This window comes from Rutidosis leptorrhynchoides, chromosome 1 (genome assembly GCF_046630445.1).
Source record: "Rutidosis leptorrhynchoides isolate AG116_Rl617_1_P2 chromosome 1, CSIRO_AGI_Rlap_v1, whole genome shotgun sequence".
Lineage (NCBI taxonomy): Eukaryota > Viridiplantae > Streptophyta > Magnoliopsida > Asterales > Asteraceae > Rutidosis > Rutidosis leptorrhynchoides.
In genome coordinates this window covers 628,684,391-628,699,624 of record NC_092333.1, presented here as the reverse complement: position 1 = coordinate 628,699,624, position 15,234 = coordinate 628,684,391, and the positions used below count along the sequence as shown (strand labels likewise).

Here is a 15,234-nt window from a genome sequence, read left to right as displayed (position 1 = left end):
AAGCCAACATTATCAATTCATAAACCGTCGGTGGTGGTCAGAGGCAAAACCGTAGGTGGTGGTCAGATCCACTCCGACCGGAGACAAAACCACAGGTGGTGGTCATGGACAAACTCGCCGGAGATGGTAGTCATGGTGAAGAAATAACTAGGGTTCATGATTTTGGATGATGAAGATGAATATTGCTAAAAAATAAAGATGAAATCAGTAGTGTTGGGTGGGAATAAATGACTAATGACGACATAAAAAATAAATATAAATGACTAACATGTGGTAATATCTTTTTTTTTGAACAACGATTAGGATCACCCGAGAGGGACTAAATTCCCGTTGCGACATCGCTGCCCGGGAGGAAACCTTGAAAACGATATAAGGGCACGGCCAAGTAAACCCATGAAAAAGGTGTCATATGTGGATACTTCATGGCATAGATGAAATTATGTTTTTAATATGTAGTCAACGGGGATCGAACTCCCGACTTCCCCTAAAGGAGGCAGACCACCAACCGCTTGATCACATCGAAACTAACGATGTAATTTTGTCTGGATATGAAATTGAGGTTATAATTATTAACTGTTATCGTAACTGAAACACTATTATTTATTTACCAATCTTGAGCCGCAACATTTGACTGTTAAACTAAATAAGCAATATGCATAATTCATTTATTTATCTTAGGAGATTTAATATGTTTAACTTAAATACATTTATAATATTATTTTACATATTATATACTCCCTATTAGTTTACCTGTTACGACATATTAAATAGATACAATAAAACAATTTAAATAGTTAAATGCATCAAATAAAAAAATTAAAAGGTGAATGCATAAATATTTAGTGAAAATTTAACTACATTTTTATTTTTATTTTCCAAAAGAATTTGAATGTCACCATCAAAAACTGTATCAATCCTTCCCCTGTTTTTCTATCTCATCTAAATAAATCTCAATGTCAGTAATAATGAATAATTTATAATTTATTTATAATTTTAATCCAATTTAATAATTTAATACTATACTAATTATTAATAATAATCAATAAATAAATAATAAATAATAAATAATAAGTATAATATAAGTAAATAAATTAATCTATTCTCAAATTTCGTTTTAACATTTGGAATTTGGAAAAGAACCCTAGCTTTTCTAAAACTAAAACCTCCGATGTCCATTACTTCTTCCTCACCAACAGGTTACATTACTCCCAAGCATCTCTCGTTTTTCGTTAATTTTAATTCTTTTATATTCCCGTCCATAAACTTATACAAGATCCTTCGATCTCTGTTTATAAAATTGATGTAACAGTTTGTTGATAATAAAAACAAATGGAGGCAGTAACGGCGCCTGCGACACATAAAACACCGGAGGAGGTTTTTAATGACTTTAAAGGAAGAAGAGCTGGTTTAATTAAAGCCCTAACTACCGGTATGTTTATATGCAAATTGTGTATGTAATTAGGTTTTGTATTAGGGTTTTTTTGTACTGATTTATGGCTTTGTGGTTTTGCAGATGCTCAGAAGTTTTATCAGATGTGTGACCCTGGTAATCTTTATTTTCTCTCTCCGGTCTTCATTCATAAGACAAACGAATTTATATAACAGTAATTACATAACTTTATTTAGTGTATAATAATTCATTTAATTGTTGGCTTATTGCTTATTCCATTTAAACTAAGAACTGCAATTAGCACTTTTGAAGTGTTTGGGTAATGTTGCTGTTTAGCTTTATTTCAAGCCGGTTGATTGAGTTTATTTTTAACACCTTTCCGCCACAAGCACCTAAAAAGATGTTTTTTTTTTTTTTTTTTTTTTGGATCAGATAAGCACTTTTGGCTGTTTTGGTGAAAAACGAAATGCTTACTTATATGTTAATCCTTAGGAGATGAGTAGAGCAGTATAGTAAATTTTTTTGGATAAGCACTTTTTAAAATGATTATTTTGTTAATTTGGTTTGACATGGAATGTTGTTAAATGTTAATTAAACATTTAGCTTAGGATGTTTAGCAAATATTAAGCACCTCTAGAGTTGATTAAGTTTTTTAAGTGAAGTTTTGATTTAACAGATTTCAATGGATCTTTTGTATGTTTTTTTGTTTGTTCTTTATTATATATAACCGATATATCGTGTTTGTAGCTTTCTACTTTATTGGAAATTATCAATCTGATTAAGAAGACATAATGTTTATTCTCCCTCATTTCCTATAAAAATGCTACATGTTGATTTGTGATGTCAAATTTGGTATTTTGGTACTTACAGATAGCTAAAACCAACCCTTTGGACACTACCAGTATTCTTAATTCTTAATTAATGTATAATACAGAATATGGATTACAGATAAAGTTCAAACTAAAGATAAAAAAATGTCTTGTTGGAAAATATGATATATACAAATATGAACTTGCAGAATATTCGAAGTTAATATGTAGCTCTTTTTATGGAATGAAGGGAGGATCAGTTTCGGACTTTCAACAGTAAGAGGACCGTGTTTCTTTTTGTACATTCATCATTATTATTTATTGGAGCGACATGTGTAACTTGTTAAAACATACAAGTGCAGTTTTACTATATGTTTATGTATTAGACTGAAGTTTCCCACACTATCTCAAATGTTTACCTAAATTCTTGTTCTATTGTAGGTCAATTCCCTCGGTTTTTTTTTTTTTTTTTTTTTTTTTTTTTTTTGTAGTTATAATTTATAATTTATTTATGTTGTTATTTAACAGAGAAGGATAATCTGTGTCTATATGGTTTCCCGAATGAAGGATGGGAAGTCAATTTGCCTGTTGAGGAGGTCCCTCCTGAACTTCCGGAACCAGCTTTAGGTATAAACTTTGCTCGGGATGGTATGAAGGAGAATGACTGGTTATATCTTGTAGCAGTTCACTCTGATTCATGGCTGCTCGCTGTTGCCTTCTATTTTGGTGCACGCTTCGGGTTTGGTAAAAGTGATAGGTAATATTTTTGTTTGAGCTTTTCATTCTTATAAATAAAAAACATGTGCAATTTTAAAGTCTGTTTTTTTGCTTGCAAAAGGTATGATGTTTTTTAAAGGTTATATAATTTGATACTTGGTCAAGCAAGAATTAGGGGTAATCTATTAGGGACTATCAACAATCAGAATAACATGAGCCAAGTGAAATACATTTGATTTTTTGGATGCTTTATGGAATTTGTCTACTCTATTGTTGAGAACTGGGGAGTTACTGTTAAGGACATTATTCGTGTAAAATTATGTAGGGTGCGTGAGTTTTCCATTCTAAAAAACGAAAATAAAAAAAGTTAGATCGCGTAGTCATGCCAGTGAACAGATTTAACTGTGGAGATTATAGCTAGTGTATTCTCTTATACATATGAAGGTGAGTGTAAGTTATGCAGCTCAATTTAGTCCTTTCTGTTTTTTAATTAGATGTTTACCTTTCCTAGTTATCTAGTACTAACCACATCATACAGTGTTTCAGTCTATTTTACATATTGTTATTATTATATATATATATATATATATATATATATATATATATATATATATATATATATATATATATATATATATATATATTATATTATATTATATTATATCCTCGTATATTGTAGACATTGAATTGCTTTGTTCATACATTATATCAATGTTAGTTTTAGAATCATTCATAGGTGTATATCATTCATATGCCTGTTGCTCATACTTCGTTTGACGGTGCTTGATTTGATGAGACACGTCTCCAATGATATTCGTAATCTTAAGTTTCTTAATATTGATATGCTTGACCCTTATGTAAACTTTCTTTGACGCGTTCTTAGTATCCATTGGTTTACAATTTCAGGAAAAGGCTCTTCCAAATGATAAATGATCTTCCTACTGTATTTGAGGTTGTGTCAGGAAAAGCTACAAATTTTAAGGATCAGGCTGAAATTCGAAATAATGGCAGTAAAAGCAAGTCTAATGGGAAAATTGTAAGGCCATTAAAAATTTGTGCATTGGTTTCATTAAGCTTATTTTCTTATTTTCTGAGTCCATTCATGTGATGTTTTTCAATGGTTAAACGGTTTAAATAAAATAGAAATTAGGTTAAACGCAAACAGGTCAAGTGTTAAAAATTTGACTTTTTAAATTCTTTATTAAAAGATTAGATAAGTATGGGGTAATTGTTATATAAATTGTGAGGGTTTTTGGGTCAACCTGTCCCCTTTGACTAATTAACCAACCTGCCTGGACCTTTCATATTTATTTTTAACAAATTATCTTGATTAAATTGACAGTCAAGGCTATCTGAATCGCGTCCCAAGGGAATAAAGATGAGCCCCTTACCCGAAGTTGATGATGAAAGTGGAGAGGAAGAAGAAGATGATGATGATGAACAGGGAGCAATATGTGGAGCTTGTGGTGACAATTATGCAAGGGATGAGTTTTGGATTTGTTGTGATATCTGCGAGAGATGGTTCCATGGAAAATGTGTAAAAATTACACCTGCCAAAGCTGCGCATATCAATCACTACAAATGCCCAACCTGCTGCACCAAAAGGGCCCGTTCTTAAGGTTAAGTTTTATGCCCAAACCTATAGTTATTATGGCATTACATTTTTCGTTTATCAGTTGTTAGTACCAAGGATATGGTGATCAATTACTTTTGATGTCCTTTAATTAAGTTTATATGATCAACACTATGGCATTACCTTTGTATAGGTTGCTGGATTTTCTCTAAGGTAAAAAAATGAGCTTTTCTTGTTTACATTATGATATATTCTGTTTTGGTCATATATGTCTGTTTTACTGGCACCTTTTGCAATAGCCTTTTGTTTTGATGTTTGTGTCCTGTTAGATCAATTTATGATAGCGGGTAAATTATGTATGGACAACCAAGTCGTCACAAATGATATGATATCATATATTATTAGCTTCTATTTATTTAAGGATAAATGATAAATGACGTCGTTTGTTTATATATGAAAAAACTGAATAGTCCGAACTTAGATTTTGATTAATTAATGGTGTCCAAATGTAAATGTTTAATCCTGAAAAGTGAACTTTTTAAAATAGTGACGATTTTGATTAATTTTAATAATTTGAAATCGATCATTTGGTAAGGTTCTCATCTTATCGCTACATTTGATAAAACTGAATAATAAATTATTGAATGGTTCATTTTCTGTGTGATTTAAATGTTGTATGGAGATTAAATTAAGAACATAAAAGAAGCCGATAGCTTTTCTTAATTTCTCATGAATGAATAATAATATGATAATAAAACTAAGTTTTAAAAATAAACAAATTCCATTTGAATACTAGCTAGTCAAACTAAAGAAATAGAAAACGAGATAAGGATAAACACAAAATTTAAAACCAAACGTGTTAAAAAATCAAAGACTCCCAAATTCATGTGATACTAGCCATTCACTTCCTGTCTACCCAAAAGCATGCTTACCGTTCTTAACTATATATTCAATTCATGGGCCCAAAGCTCAACTACGAATTTAATCAAACAAAGCTACTCGATTTGAGCCTTCCTCTTGATCCACCTTCGATTCTGTATCATCTCTTTCTTTCAAAAGACTCGTCCTCGAGTCTACAACATCGCCACTATCTCCGACGTATGGTGTCAAATCAGTAACTTTAAAAGTGGCTGATACAATGTAATGACCCGGGAATTCAATCGTGTCTACATTGTCGTTATTTTCCTAGTTCACAAAAAACACCATCAGTTGTCGTTGTAGCGACCCGACCAAATCATGTTTGACGGCGCCGTCTACTTAGGTCCCGTTACGTGGTCATAAGTCTTTAAGACAAAGTTTGACCAAAATATGTCGCCTTCATTTCAAAATAAAGATTGTTCCCAAAGTTTACAAGAATTGTTCAACCAATAGTTAAGTTACAACGTTATAATACGAATGAAATCTAGGCGACACGGTTTAAAGTAAAGTCAAAAGACGCTCCATGAAATGCACATATACTCGACATCCAATGCAAGTATCAAATAATGAGCGGAAGCATGTATCATGTATCGTTCAAGGACCTGAGAAAAACATAGAAATCTGTCAACGAAAACGTTGGTGAAATCATAGGTTTAAGTAAGTAAGCACAAGTGAACCACAAGATTTGCATCAATGAAATAATAGTAATACATTCCAAAAGTTTGTTTCACGAGCACCCAATTATCAAAGCTTAACATTCCTTCCATTGTATACCCCATCACTTAGTGCTAGAACAAACACTGATTCTCGAAAATATATTTCATCCGTAGACGGTAGCGAACCGTCAAAGATGAGGGTTGTCAACCCATATGGCCATATAACATAAGTTCTCGCTTACACCCGGCAAGTGTAACTAATGATAATCGAATTGAGGATTTTTGTTCTAAACTCGTATGTAGAATGTTTGTTTTCCCGTTCTTGTGTTCACTTAGTTCAAAAGAATCGTTTATGTTTTCTCATCCCAATATAAGTTCAAAAAGAGTAAAAGTGGGACTATGATCTCACCTTGAGTGCACGAGTAGTAAAGTACTTCGACAAGTAAACGTGTGCAAAGAACAATGCTAGTCTTGACCTAAACAATAGGTTTGTATCAATAACGGTAAACACGATAGGTCAAAGATGTTCAATTAGTCCTATGGCTCGTTACGACTCGATTATGTAGCATGTGAATCAACTAGTCAAGTTTCATGCACGATACAAGTAACTAAACATGTTAGAACGATCGTATAATTGTTTGGTTAAGTTTGACTAAAAGTCAAACTTGGTCAAAGTCAAAGTCAACGGGGTCGGATCGGGTGTCCGACAATTTTCTCATGATGAGAAATCATTTATGAGCAGAATGGCCAAGTTTCATGTTAATCGGAGTTACGGTTAAGCGGGAAACATTTTGTGAAAGGAAAAATAAAAACTAAAATGAGCTGGGCATATGCGCGGCGCGCAATGGGTTGCGCGGCGCGCACCCAAGTGTAAATCCTGATCAGAACTTAACCAAAGGGGGTAAATATCTGGGATTTCTGTTTTGCGCGGCGCGCGGGTATATGCGCGGCGCGCAATACCTGGGAAACATGCAGTTTGCAGAAAAATGGTCCAAGTCACGAACCAAAATGCAAACAATCACATTTTATGATCCGCAAACAATTAGAACATGTATCTTATATCATCGGAAAGGTATTTTTACAAGGAATACAACTAAACACAATTCATCAATCACAAACATCATTTACAATAGCCGAAATCTCATCAAGTGATCAATAAAAGTCCATTTTCAAAGTTTCAAGTTCGTAAAACGTATTTTATGATTCGGGAATCCAATTTACACATACGATATGCCGTTCCGAAGGTAATTAAGCATACAATGTGTCTAAACACTTACTAACAACATTAACAAGCATTCAACGCAACAAAAGTTCATTTCAAAGTCTATCAAACCCTAACCAAAATTCACAAAAATCAATAATCATGTGTTTGAAGTTTTCTTAATCAACCTACGCATCAAAACGAAGCTAGTGATACTAGTAACACAATTAAAACATCAACTTTTAACATCTAACAACATATGATCATCCAAAATTCAAGAACAACACACCAAAATTCAAGTTCATGCTAGTTACACTAAAACAACGAGATCGAGCATATAAATCATATATTCATGTTAGACTTGAGCCATAGACACTAATTAACACTTTTATAAGTTAAAAACATCAAGAACACAAAATCTAGTGATTTTAGAAAGTTACCCAAATGAGATGAAGTTGGTACCAAAATGAAGAGGATGAAGAGAGGATCACGAATATGTAATTTATTTTGTTGTAAGCCTCCTAGATCGAATTTAGATGATGATTAAATGAATATGGTTTTGGGTGTGTGTGTTCTTGCTAGAGAGAAAGAGAGAGAGAGAGATGAAGATGAAATGAATGGGTGAAAGGGGTTTGACCCTTTGACCTAGTCAAGGGTTTGATCCCTTGTCAAGTTTAGTCCCTCAACTTTCGTTCGGGTGCGGGAATTACCTAAACGAGATAATTTAAAACGCGTATCAACGGGAGATGTTATAAACATATAACGGACTTTATATTAGTATAACGGAAAAGAAAACGGAAAAAGGTGGGATGTTACATTACCTACTCCTTAAAAGAAATTTCGTCCCGAAATTTAAGTAGGCGTAGTAGTCGTTGTTTCTTCCTCGAGATCTTGCGTTTCTGAATTCACAAAAAGATGAGGATACTTCCTTTGCATTTGATCTTGTCTTTCCCAAGTAAACTCGGGTCCTCTTTTGGCATCCCAACGAACCTTGACAATTGGGATTCGGCTTTGTTTCAATGTCTTGACGGAGGTGTCCACAATTTCAACCGGTTCCTCCACAAAATGAAGTTTGTCATCCATAGTAAGTTCTTCGAGAGGGATGTCGATATCGGGTTCGGCAAGACACTTTTTCAAGTTAGATACATGGAAGGTAGGATGAACGGAGTTCAATTGAGGCGGAAGATCTAAACGATAAGCAACGGTTCCAATACGCTCCAAGATTTCGAAAGGACCAATATACCGCGGATTTAGCTTCCCGCGTTTCCCAAAACGGATTACACCCTTCCAAGGTGCGACTTTTAACATTACTCGGTCACCGACTTGAAATTCAAGATCGTTGCGTCGTTTGTCGGTATAGCTCTTTTGACGACTTCGGGCCGTCCTAAGCCTATCTCGGATTTGAACGATTTTCTCGGTGGTTTCGTGAATGAGTTCGGGTCCGGTGATTTGCACGTCGCCTACCTCGGCCCAACAAAGAGGTGAACGACATTTGCGGCCATATAGCGCTTCAAAAGGTGCGGCTTTAATACTCGCGTGATAACTATTGTTGTAAGAGAACTCGGCGAGAGGTAAGTGCTTGTCCCAAGCTTTTCCGAAATCAACCACGCAAGCTCGTAACATGTCCTCTAAGGTTTGAATTGTACGTTCGCTTTGTCCATCGGTTTGAGGATGATATGCGGTGCTCATGTCTAAACGCGTTCCCAACGCTTCTTGCAAAGTACGCCAAAATCTAGAAACGAAACGGCCATCTCGGTCGGAGATAATCGATAAAGGTACACCGTGTCGGGCTACGATCTCCTTAATGTAAAGTTGTGCAAGTTTCTCCATTTTGTCCGTTTCTTTCATGGCAAGGAAGTGTGCGGATTTGGTGAGACGGTCAACAATAACCCAAATGGTATCATAACCGCCCGTCGTTTTTGGTAGTTTGGTGATAAAATCCATCGTTATCCTTTCCCACTTCCATTGCGGGATCTCGGGTTGTTGAAGTAGTCCGGACGGTCTTTGGTGTTCGGCTTTGACTTTGGAACATGTCAAACACTTGGAAACATAAGTAGCTACATCCCTTTTGATGTTCGGCCACCAATATAGTTGTTTAAGGTCGTGGTACATCTTATTGGCACCGGGGTGAATCGAGTATCGTGACTTATGGGCTTCATCTAAAATAAGGCTTCGTAGGTCCCCATAACTAGGCACCCAAATCCTTCCGGCGAAATATCGGAGTCCGGTTTCTTTAACTTCGAATCGAGAGGTGAGGACGTTCAAGTGTTCGAGAGAGATGTTTTCATCCTTGAGAGCCTCATCTTGGGCTACCCGAATTTGGCTATTAAGGTTGGTGTGAATGGTGATGTTTAAAGCTCGGACACGGAGAGGCACCGCTCTTTCTTTTCGACTTAAGGCATCGGCTACTACATTTGCCTTCCCGGGATGGTAACGAAGCTCGCAATCGTAATCGTTTAAGGTTTCAATCCACCTTCGTTGTCTCATGTTTAGTTGCTTTTGATCGAAAATGTGTTGAAGGCTTTTGTGATCGGTGAAGATAGTACTCTTGGTTCCATAAAGATAGTGTCTCCACATTTTAAGTGCAAAGACAACGGCTCCGAGTTCGAGATCATGTGTCGTATAGTTTCGTTCATGAATTTTGAGTTGTCGAGAAGCATAAGCAATGACTTTCGTTCGTTGCATCAATACACACCCAAAACCATGTTTCGAGGCATCACAATATACAACAAAGTCATCATTGCCTTCGGGAAGTGACAAGATAGGAGCGGTGGTTAGCTTCGTTTTCAAGATTTGGAATGCGGATTCATGTTCGGTCGCCCAAACGAATTTCTTTCCCTTGTGAGTCAATGCGGTCAGAGGACGTGCAACCAAAGAGAAATTTTCGATGAATCTACGATAGTACCCGGCGAGACCCAAAAATTGACGAATGTGAGTAGGAGTAGTAGGAGTCTCCCATTTACTAATGGCTTCGATCTTTGTGGGATCGACTTTAATGCCTTGATCACTTACAACATGACCAAGAAATTGAACTTCCTTCAACCAAAATTCACACTTGGAGAATTTGGCATAAAGTCGTTCTTGTCTCAAGAGTTCAAGCACAAGTCGGAGATGTTGTTCGTGCTCTTCTTCATTTTTAGAATAGATCAATATATCATCGATGAACACAATAACGAATTTATCGAGATACGGTTTGCACACGCGGTTCATAAGATCCATGAACACCGCCGGTGCGTTAGTGAGACCAAATGGCATGACGAGGAATTCATAACTACCATAGCGAGTCCGGAAAGCGGTTTTGGAGACATCTTCCCCCTTAACCCTTAATTGATGATAACCCGAGCGGAGATCGATTTTTGAATATACACAAGACCCTTGTAGTTGATCAAAGAGGTCATCGATGCGAGGAAGAGGATATCGGTTCTTAACCGTCAATTTATTTAGTTCACGATAATCAATGCACATTCGTAGGGATCCGTCTTTCTTTTTAACAAACAAAATCGGAGCGCCCCAAGGTGAATGGCTAGGTTGGATAAAACCTCGATCAAGTAGTTCTTGGATTTGACTTTGCAATTCTTGCATTTCAGATGGAGCGAGTCTATATGGTGCACGTGCTACGGGTGCGGCTCCCGGAATAAGATCGATTTGGAATTCAACCGGTCGATGAGGCGGAAGACCCGGCAATTCGTCGGGAAATACATCGGAATAGTCACTAACAATTGGCACATCATCGATGGGCTTCTCATCGGACTCGACTTTCTTAACGTGAGCAAGGATCGCAAAACAACCCTTACGGAGTAGTTTTCTAACTTTAACACACGAAACGAGGTTGAGTCCGGTGCAACTCTTATCGCCATAGACGATCAAAGGTTCACCATTCTCGATAGGAATTCGGATTGCGTTAAGATCACAAAGAATGTGAGATTTCGTTTTGACTAACCAATTCATACCGATTATTACATCAAAGCTTCCTAGTTCCATGGGTATCAAGTCAATTTCAAATTCCTTACCCAAAATGTTTAACGTACACCCCCGGTAATATGTGTTGGCACTTAATAGTTTCCCGTTAGCCACTTCAATGGTATAAGGGGTATCTAATGGAAGAGGTGGAGTGCTAAAAGAATGAGTCAAAGTCTTGGATACAAAGCATTTATCGGCACCTGAATCGAATAAGCAAGAGACATAAGAATTGTTGAGAAGAAACGTACCCGTGACTAGTTCAGTGTCATCCCGGGCTTCCTCGATGTTGATGTTGAAAGCTCGGCCGCGCGTATTGGGGTTATCTTTCTTCTTTGGGCATGCATTTCTATAATGACCCGTTTGGCCACATTCGTAACAAGTGCCCGTCTTTGGTGCATTGGGCCACTTTCGAGCGACGGGAGTGGCACTTTTACAATCGTTGGCCTTATGACCAACTCCTTGGCACCGGTGGCAAATTAACTTACTACATTCGCCAAAGTGATGTTTGTTGCATTTGTTGCAAAGAGGTAGATTCCCGGCATAACCCTTCTTGCCGTCGAAAGTGAAAGATTTCTTGGCAAAGTTGTTGTTGCTTGATTGGGAGGGTTCCCACTTTCTTTTGTTGCCGCCCGATTTATCCTCGGCCTTAGGTGCCGGAACTACGATTTCGTCAACCGTTTCAATTAGTTGGCGAGCCATGTTCATAGCGGCTTGATGAGTAGTGGGTTTGGATGACATCACCCCTTGTTTGATGCTTTTTGGAAGACCGAGCATGTAGAGCTCAATCCTTTGAGATTCGGGGTTAACAAGATTAGGACACATCAAGGATAGTTCGGCGAAGCGTTGATTATAAGCTTTAAGATCGTTTCCGACCGCTTTCAAAGCTCTTAGTTCTTCCTCGAGCTTTCGGGTTTCTTCGCGCGGAAAATATTCAACAATCATCTTTTCCTTTAGATCGGCCCAAGAGAGGGCATGAGCTTCATCGGTACCCACCGATTGAACATAGGTGTTCCACCATGTTAGAGCAATTCCGGAGAAAGTGTGAGTGGAGTATTTGACCTTGTCTTGATCTCGGCAACCGCTTATGCTAAAGACGGCCTCGGTTTGTTCAAACCAACGAGTAAGCACAACCGGTCCCCCGGTTCCATCATAAGTGTGGGGTTTGCACCCCATGAAAGCTTTGTAGGAGCACCCTTCGCTAGAGTTACCGGCTCCTTGGTTGTTGTTGTTGTTGTTGTTGTTGTGGTTGTTATTATTATTGTTGTTGGATGAGTGACCGGCCATGGCCGCATCTACGGCGGTAGCTATCATCCGTTCGAGAGCTTGTTCGGGAGTTTCATTGCGGCGTACACGACGAGGAGCCATTGTTCCTTCAAGACACAGGAATATCATTGATTAGTATTCTCAATAATACTAACCGTGATATAGAATAAAGATAAAGAGAAGTTTTTCCTCGACTCGCCTTAAATTCTTTATGTCATAATGTCGGAACGTTCATATGAGTCACCGTAATATAATCCCGGAAATTATATTACCCTGATTCGTATGTGCATTCGACATCATTTCATATAGTCAAGGTGGCGCGTCAATCAAATTAAACAACGTGAGATTAAGATGAACTAAGAGTAGATATGAGTAGAAGCGTTCGAGTATAAATGCACAAGTAGTCAAGTAATTCCTACTTCAAGTCTATATGCCGGTTGTAGTCTAGACTCACCAATGTACCCTATGACTCGGGGTTGACACTAATGAACTCTAAATCCCTACAACCAACGCTCTGATACCATCTGTAGCGACCCGACCAAATCATGTTTGACGGCGCCGTCTACTTAGGTCCCGTTACGTGGTCATAAGTCTTTAAGACAAAGTTTGACCAAAATATGTCGCCTTCATTTCAAAATAAAGATTGTTCCCAAAGTTTACAAGAATTGTTCAACCAATAGTTAAGTTACAACGTTATAATACGAATGAAATCTAGGCGACACGGTTTAAAGTAAAGTCAAAAGACGCTCCATGAAATGCACATATACTCGACATCCAATGCAAGTATCAAATAATGAGCGGAAGCATGTATCATGTATCGTTCAAGGACCTGAGAAAAACATAGAAATCTGTCAACGAAAACGTTGGTGAAATCATAGGTTTAAGTAAGTAAGCACAAGTGAACCACAAGATTTGCATCAATGAAATAATAGTAATACATTCCAAAAGTTTGTTTCACGAGCACCCAATTATCAAAGCTTAACATTCCTTCCATTGTATACCCCATCACTTAGTGCTAGAACAAACACTGATTCTCGAAAATATATTTCATCCGTAGACAGTAGCGAACCGTCAAAGATGAGGGTTGTCAACCCATATGGCCATATAACATAAGTTCTCGCTTACACCCGGCAAGTGTAACTAATGATAATCGAATTGAGGATTTTTGTTCTAAACTCGTATGTAGAATGTTTGTTTTCCCGTTCTTGTGTTCACTTAGTTCAAAAGAATCGTTTATGTTTTCTCATCCCAATATAAGTTCAAAAAGAGTAAAAGTGGGACTATGATCTCACCTTGAGTGCACGAGTAGTAAAGTACTTCGACAAGTAAACGTGTGCAAAGAACAATGCTAGTCTTGACCTAAACAATAGGTTTGTATCAATAACGGTAAACACGATAGGTCAAAGATGTTCAATTAGTCCTATGGCTCGTTACGACTCGATTATGTAGCATGTGAATCAACTAGTCAAGTTTCATGCACGATACAAGTAACTAAACATGTTAGAACGATCGTATAATTGTTTGGTTAAGTTTGACTAAAAGTCAAACTTGGTCAAAGTCAAAGTCAACGGGGTCGGATCGGGTGTCCGACAATTTTCTCATGATGAGAAATCATTTATGAGCAGAATGGCCAAGTTTCATGTTAATCGGAGTTACGGTTAAGCGGGAAACATTTTGTGAAAGGAAAAATAAAAACTAAAATGAGCTGGGCATATGCGCGGCGCGCAATGGGTTGCGCGGCGCGCACCCAAGTGTAAATCCTGGTCAGAACTTAACCAAAGGGGGTAAATATCTGGGATTTCTGTTTTGCGCGGCGCGCGGGTATATGCGCGGCGCGCAATACCTGGGAAACATGCAGTTTGCAGAAAAATGGTCCAAGTCACGAACCAAAATGCAAACAATCACATTTTATGATCCGCAAACAATTAGAACATGTATCTTATATCATCGGAAAGGTATTTTTACAAGGAATACAACTAAACACAATTCATCAATCACAAACATCATTTACAATAGCCGAAATCTCATCAAGTGATCAATAAAAGTCCATTTTCAAAGTTTCAAGTTCATAAAACGTATTTTATGATTCGGGAATCCAATTTACACATACGATATGCCGTTCCGAAGGTAATTAAGCATACAATGTGTCTAAACACTTACTAACAACATTAACAAGCATTCAACGCAACAAAAGTTCATTTCAAAGTCTATCAAACCCTAACCAAAATTCACAAAAATCAATAATCATGTGTTTGAAGTTTTCTTAATCAACCTACGCATCAAAACGAAGCTAGTGATACTAGTAACACAATTAAAACATCAACTTTTAACATCTAACAACATATGATCATCCAAAATTCAAGAACAACACACCAAAATTCAAGTTCATGCTAGTTACACTAAAACAACGAGATCGAGCATATAAATCATATATTCATGTTAGACTTGAGCCATAGACACTAATTAACACTTTTATAAGTTAAAAACATCAAGAACACAAAATCTAGTGATTTTAGAAAGTTACCCAAATGAGATGAAGTTGGTACCAAAATGAAGAGGATGAAGAGAGGATCACGAATATGTAATTTATTTTGTTGTAAGCCTCCTAGATCGAATTTAGATGATGATTGAATGAATATGGTTTTGGGTGTGTGTGTTCTTGCTAGAGAGAAAGAGAGAGAGAGAGATGAAGATGAAATGAATGGGTGAAAGGGGTTTGACCCTTTGACCTAGTCAAGGGTTTGATC

At 37.0% G+C, this 15,234-nt stretch overlaps 1 protein-coding gene across 2 annotated transcripts; it reads left to right on the top strand.

Moving 5' to 3' along the window:
• Positions 1–1,133: 1,133 nt before the first annotated feature.
• On the top strand, positions 1,134–4,738 carry LOC139885628 (PHD finger protein Alfin1-like). Of its 2 annotated transcripts, none has more exons than XM_071869378.1 (6): positions 1,134–1,196; positions 1,310–1,429; positions 1,514–1,546; positions 2,767–2,956; positions 3,823–3,952; positions 4,259–4,738. In XM_071869378.1, the coding sequence occupies exons 2-6, from the start codon at positions 1,330–1,332 to the stop codon at positions 4,532–4,534; spliced, it is 729 nt and encodes a 242-aa protein (XP_071725479.1). In that variant the 5' UTR covers positions 1,134–1,196; positions 1,310–1,329; the 3' UTR covers positions 4,535–4,738. The 2 variants fall into 2 exon arrangements, with proteins under 2 accessions (XP_071725479.1, XP_071725478.1); XM_071869377.1 differs by having other exon boundaries at positions 2,728–2,956.
• The last annotated feature ends 10,496 nt before the right edge of the window (positions 4,739–15,234 follow it).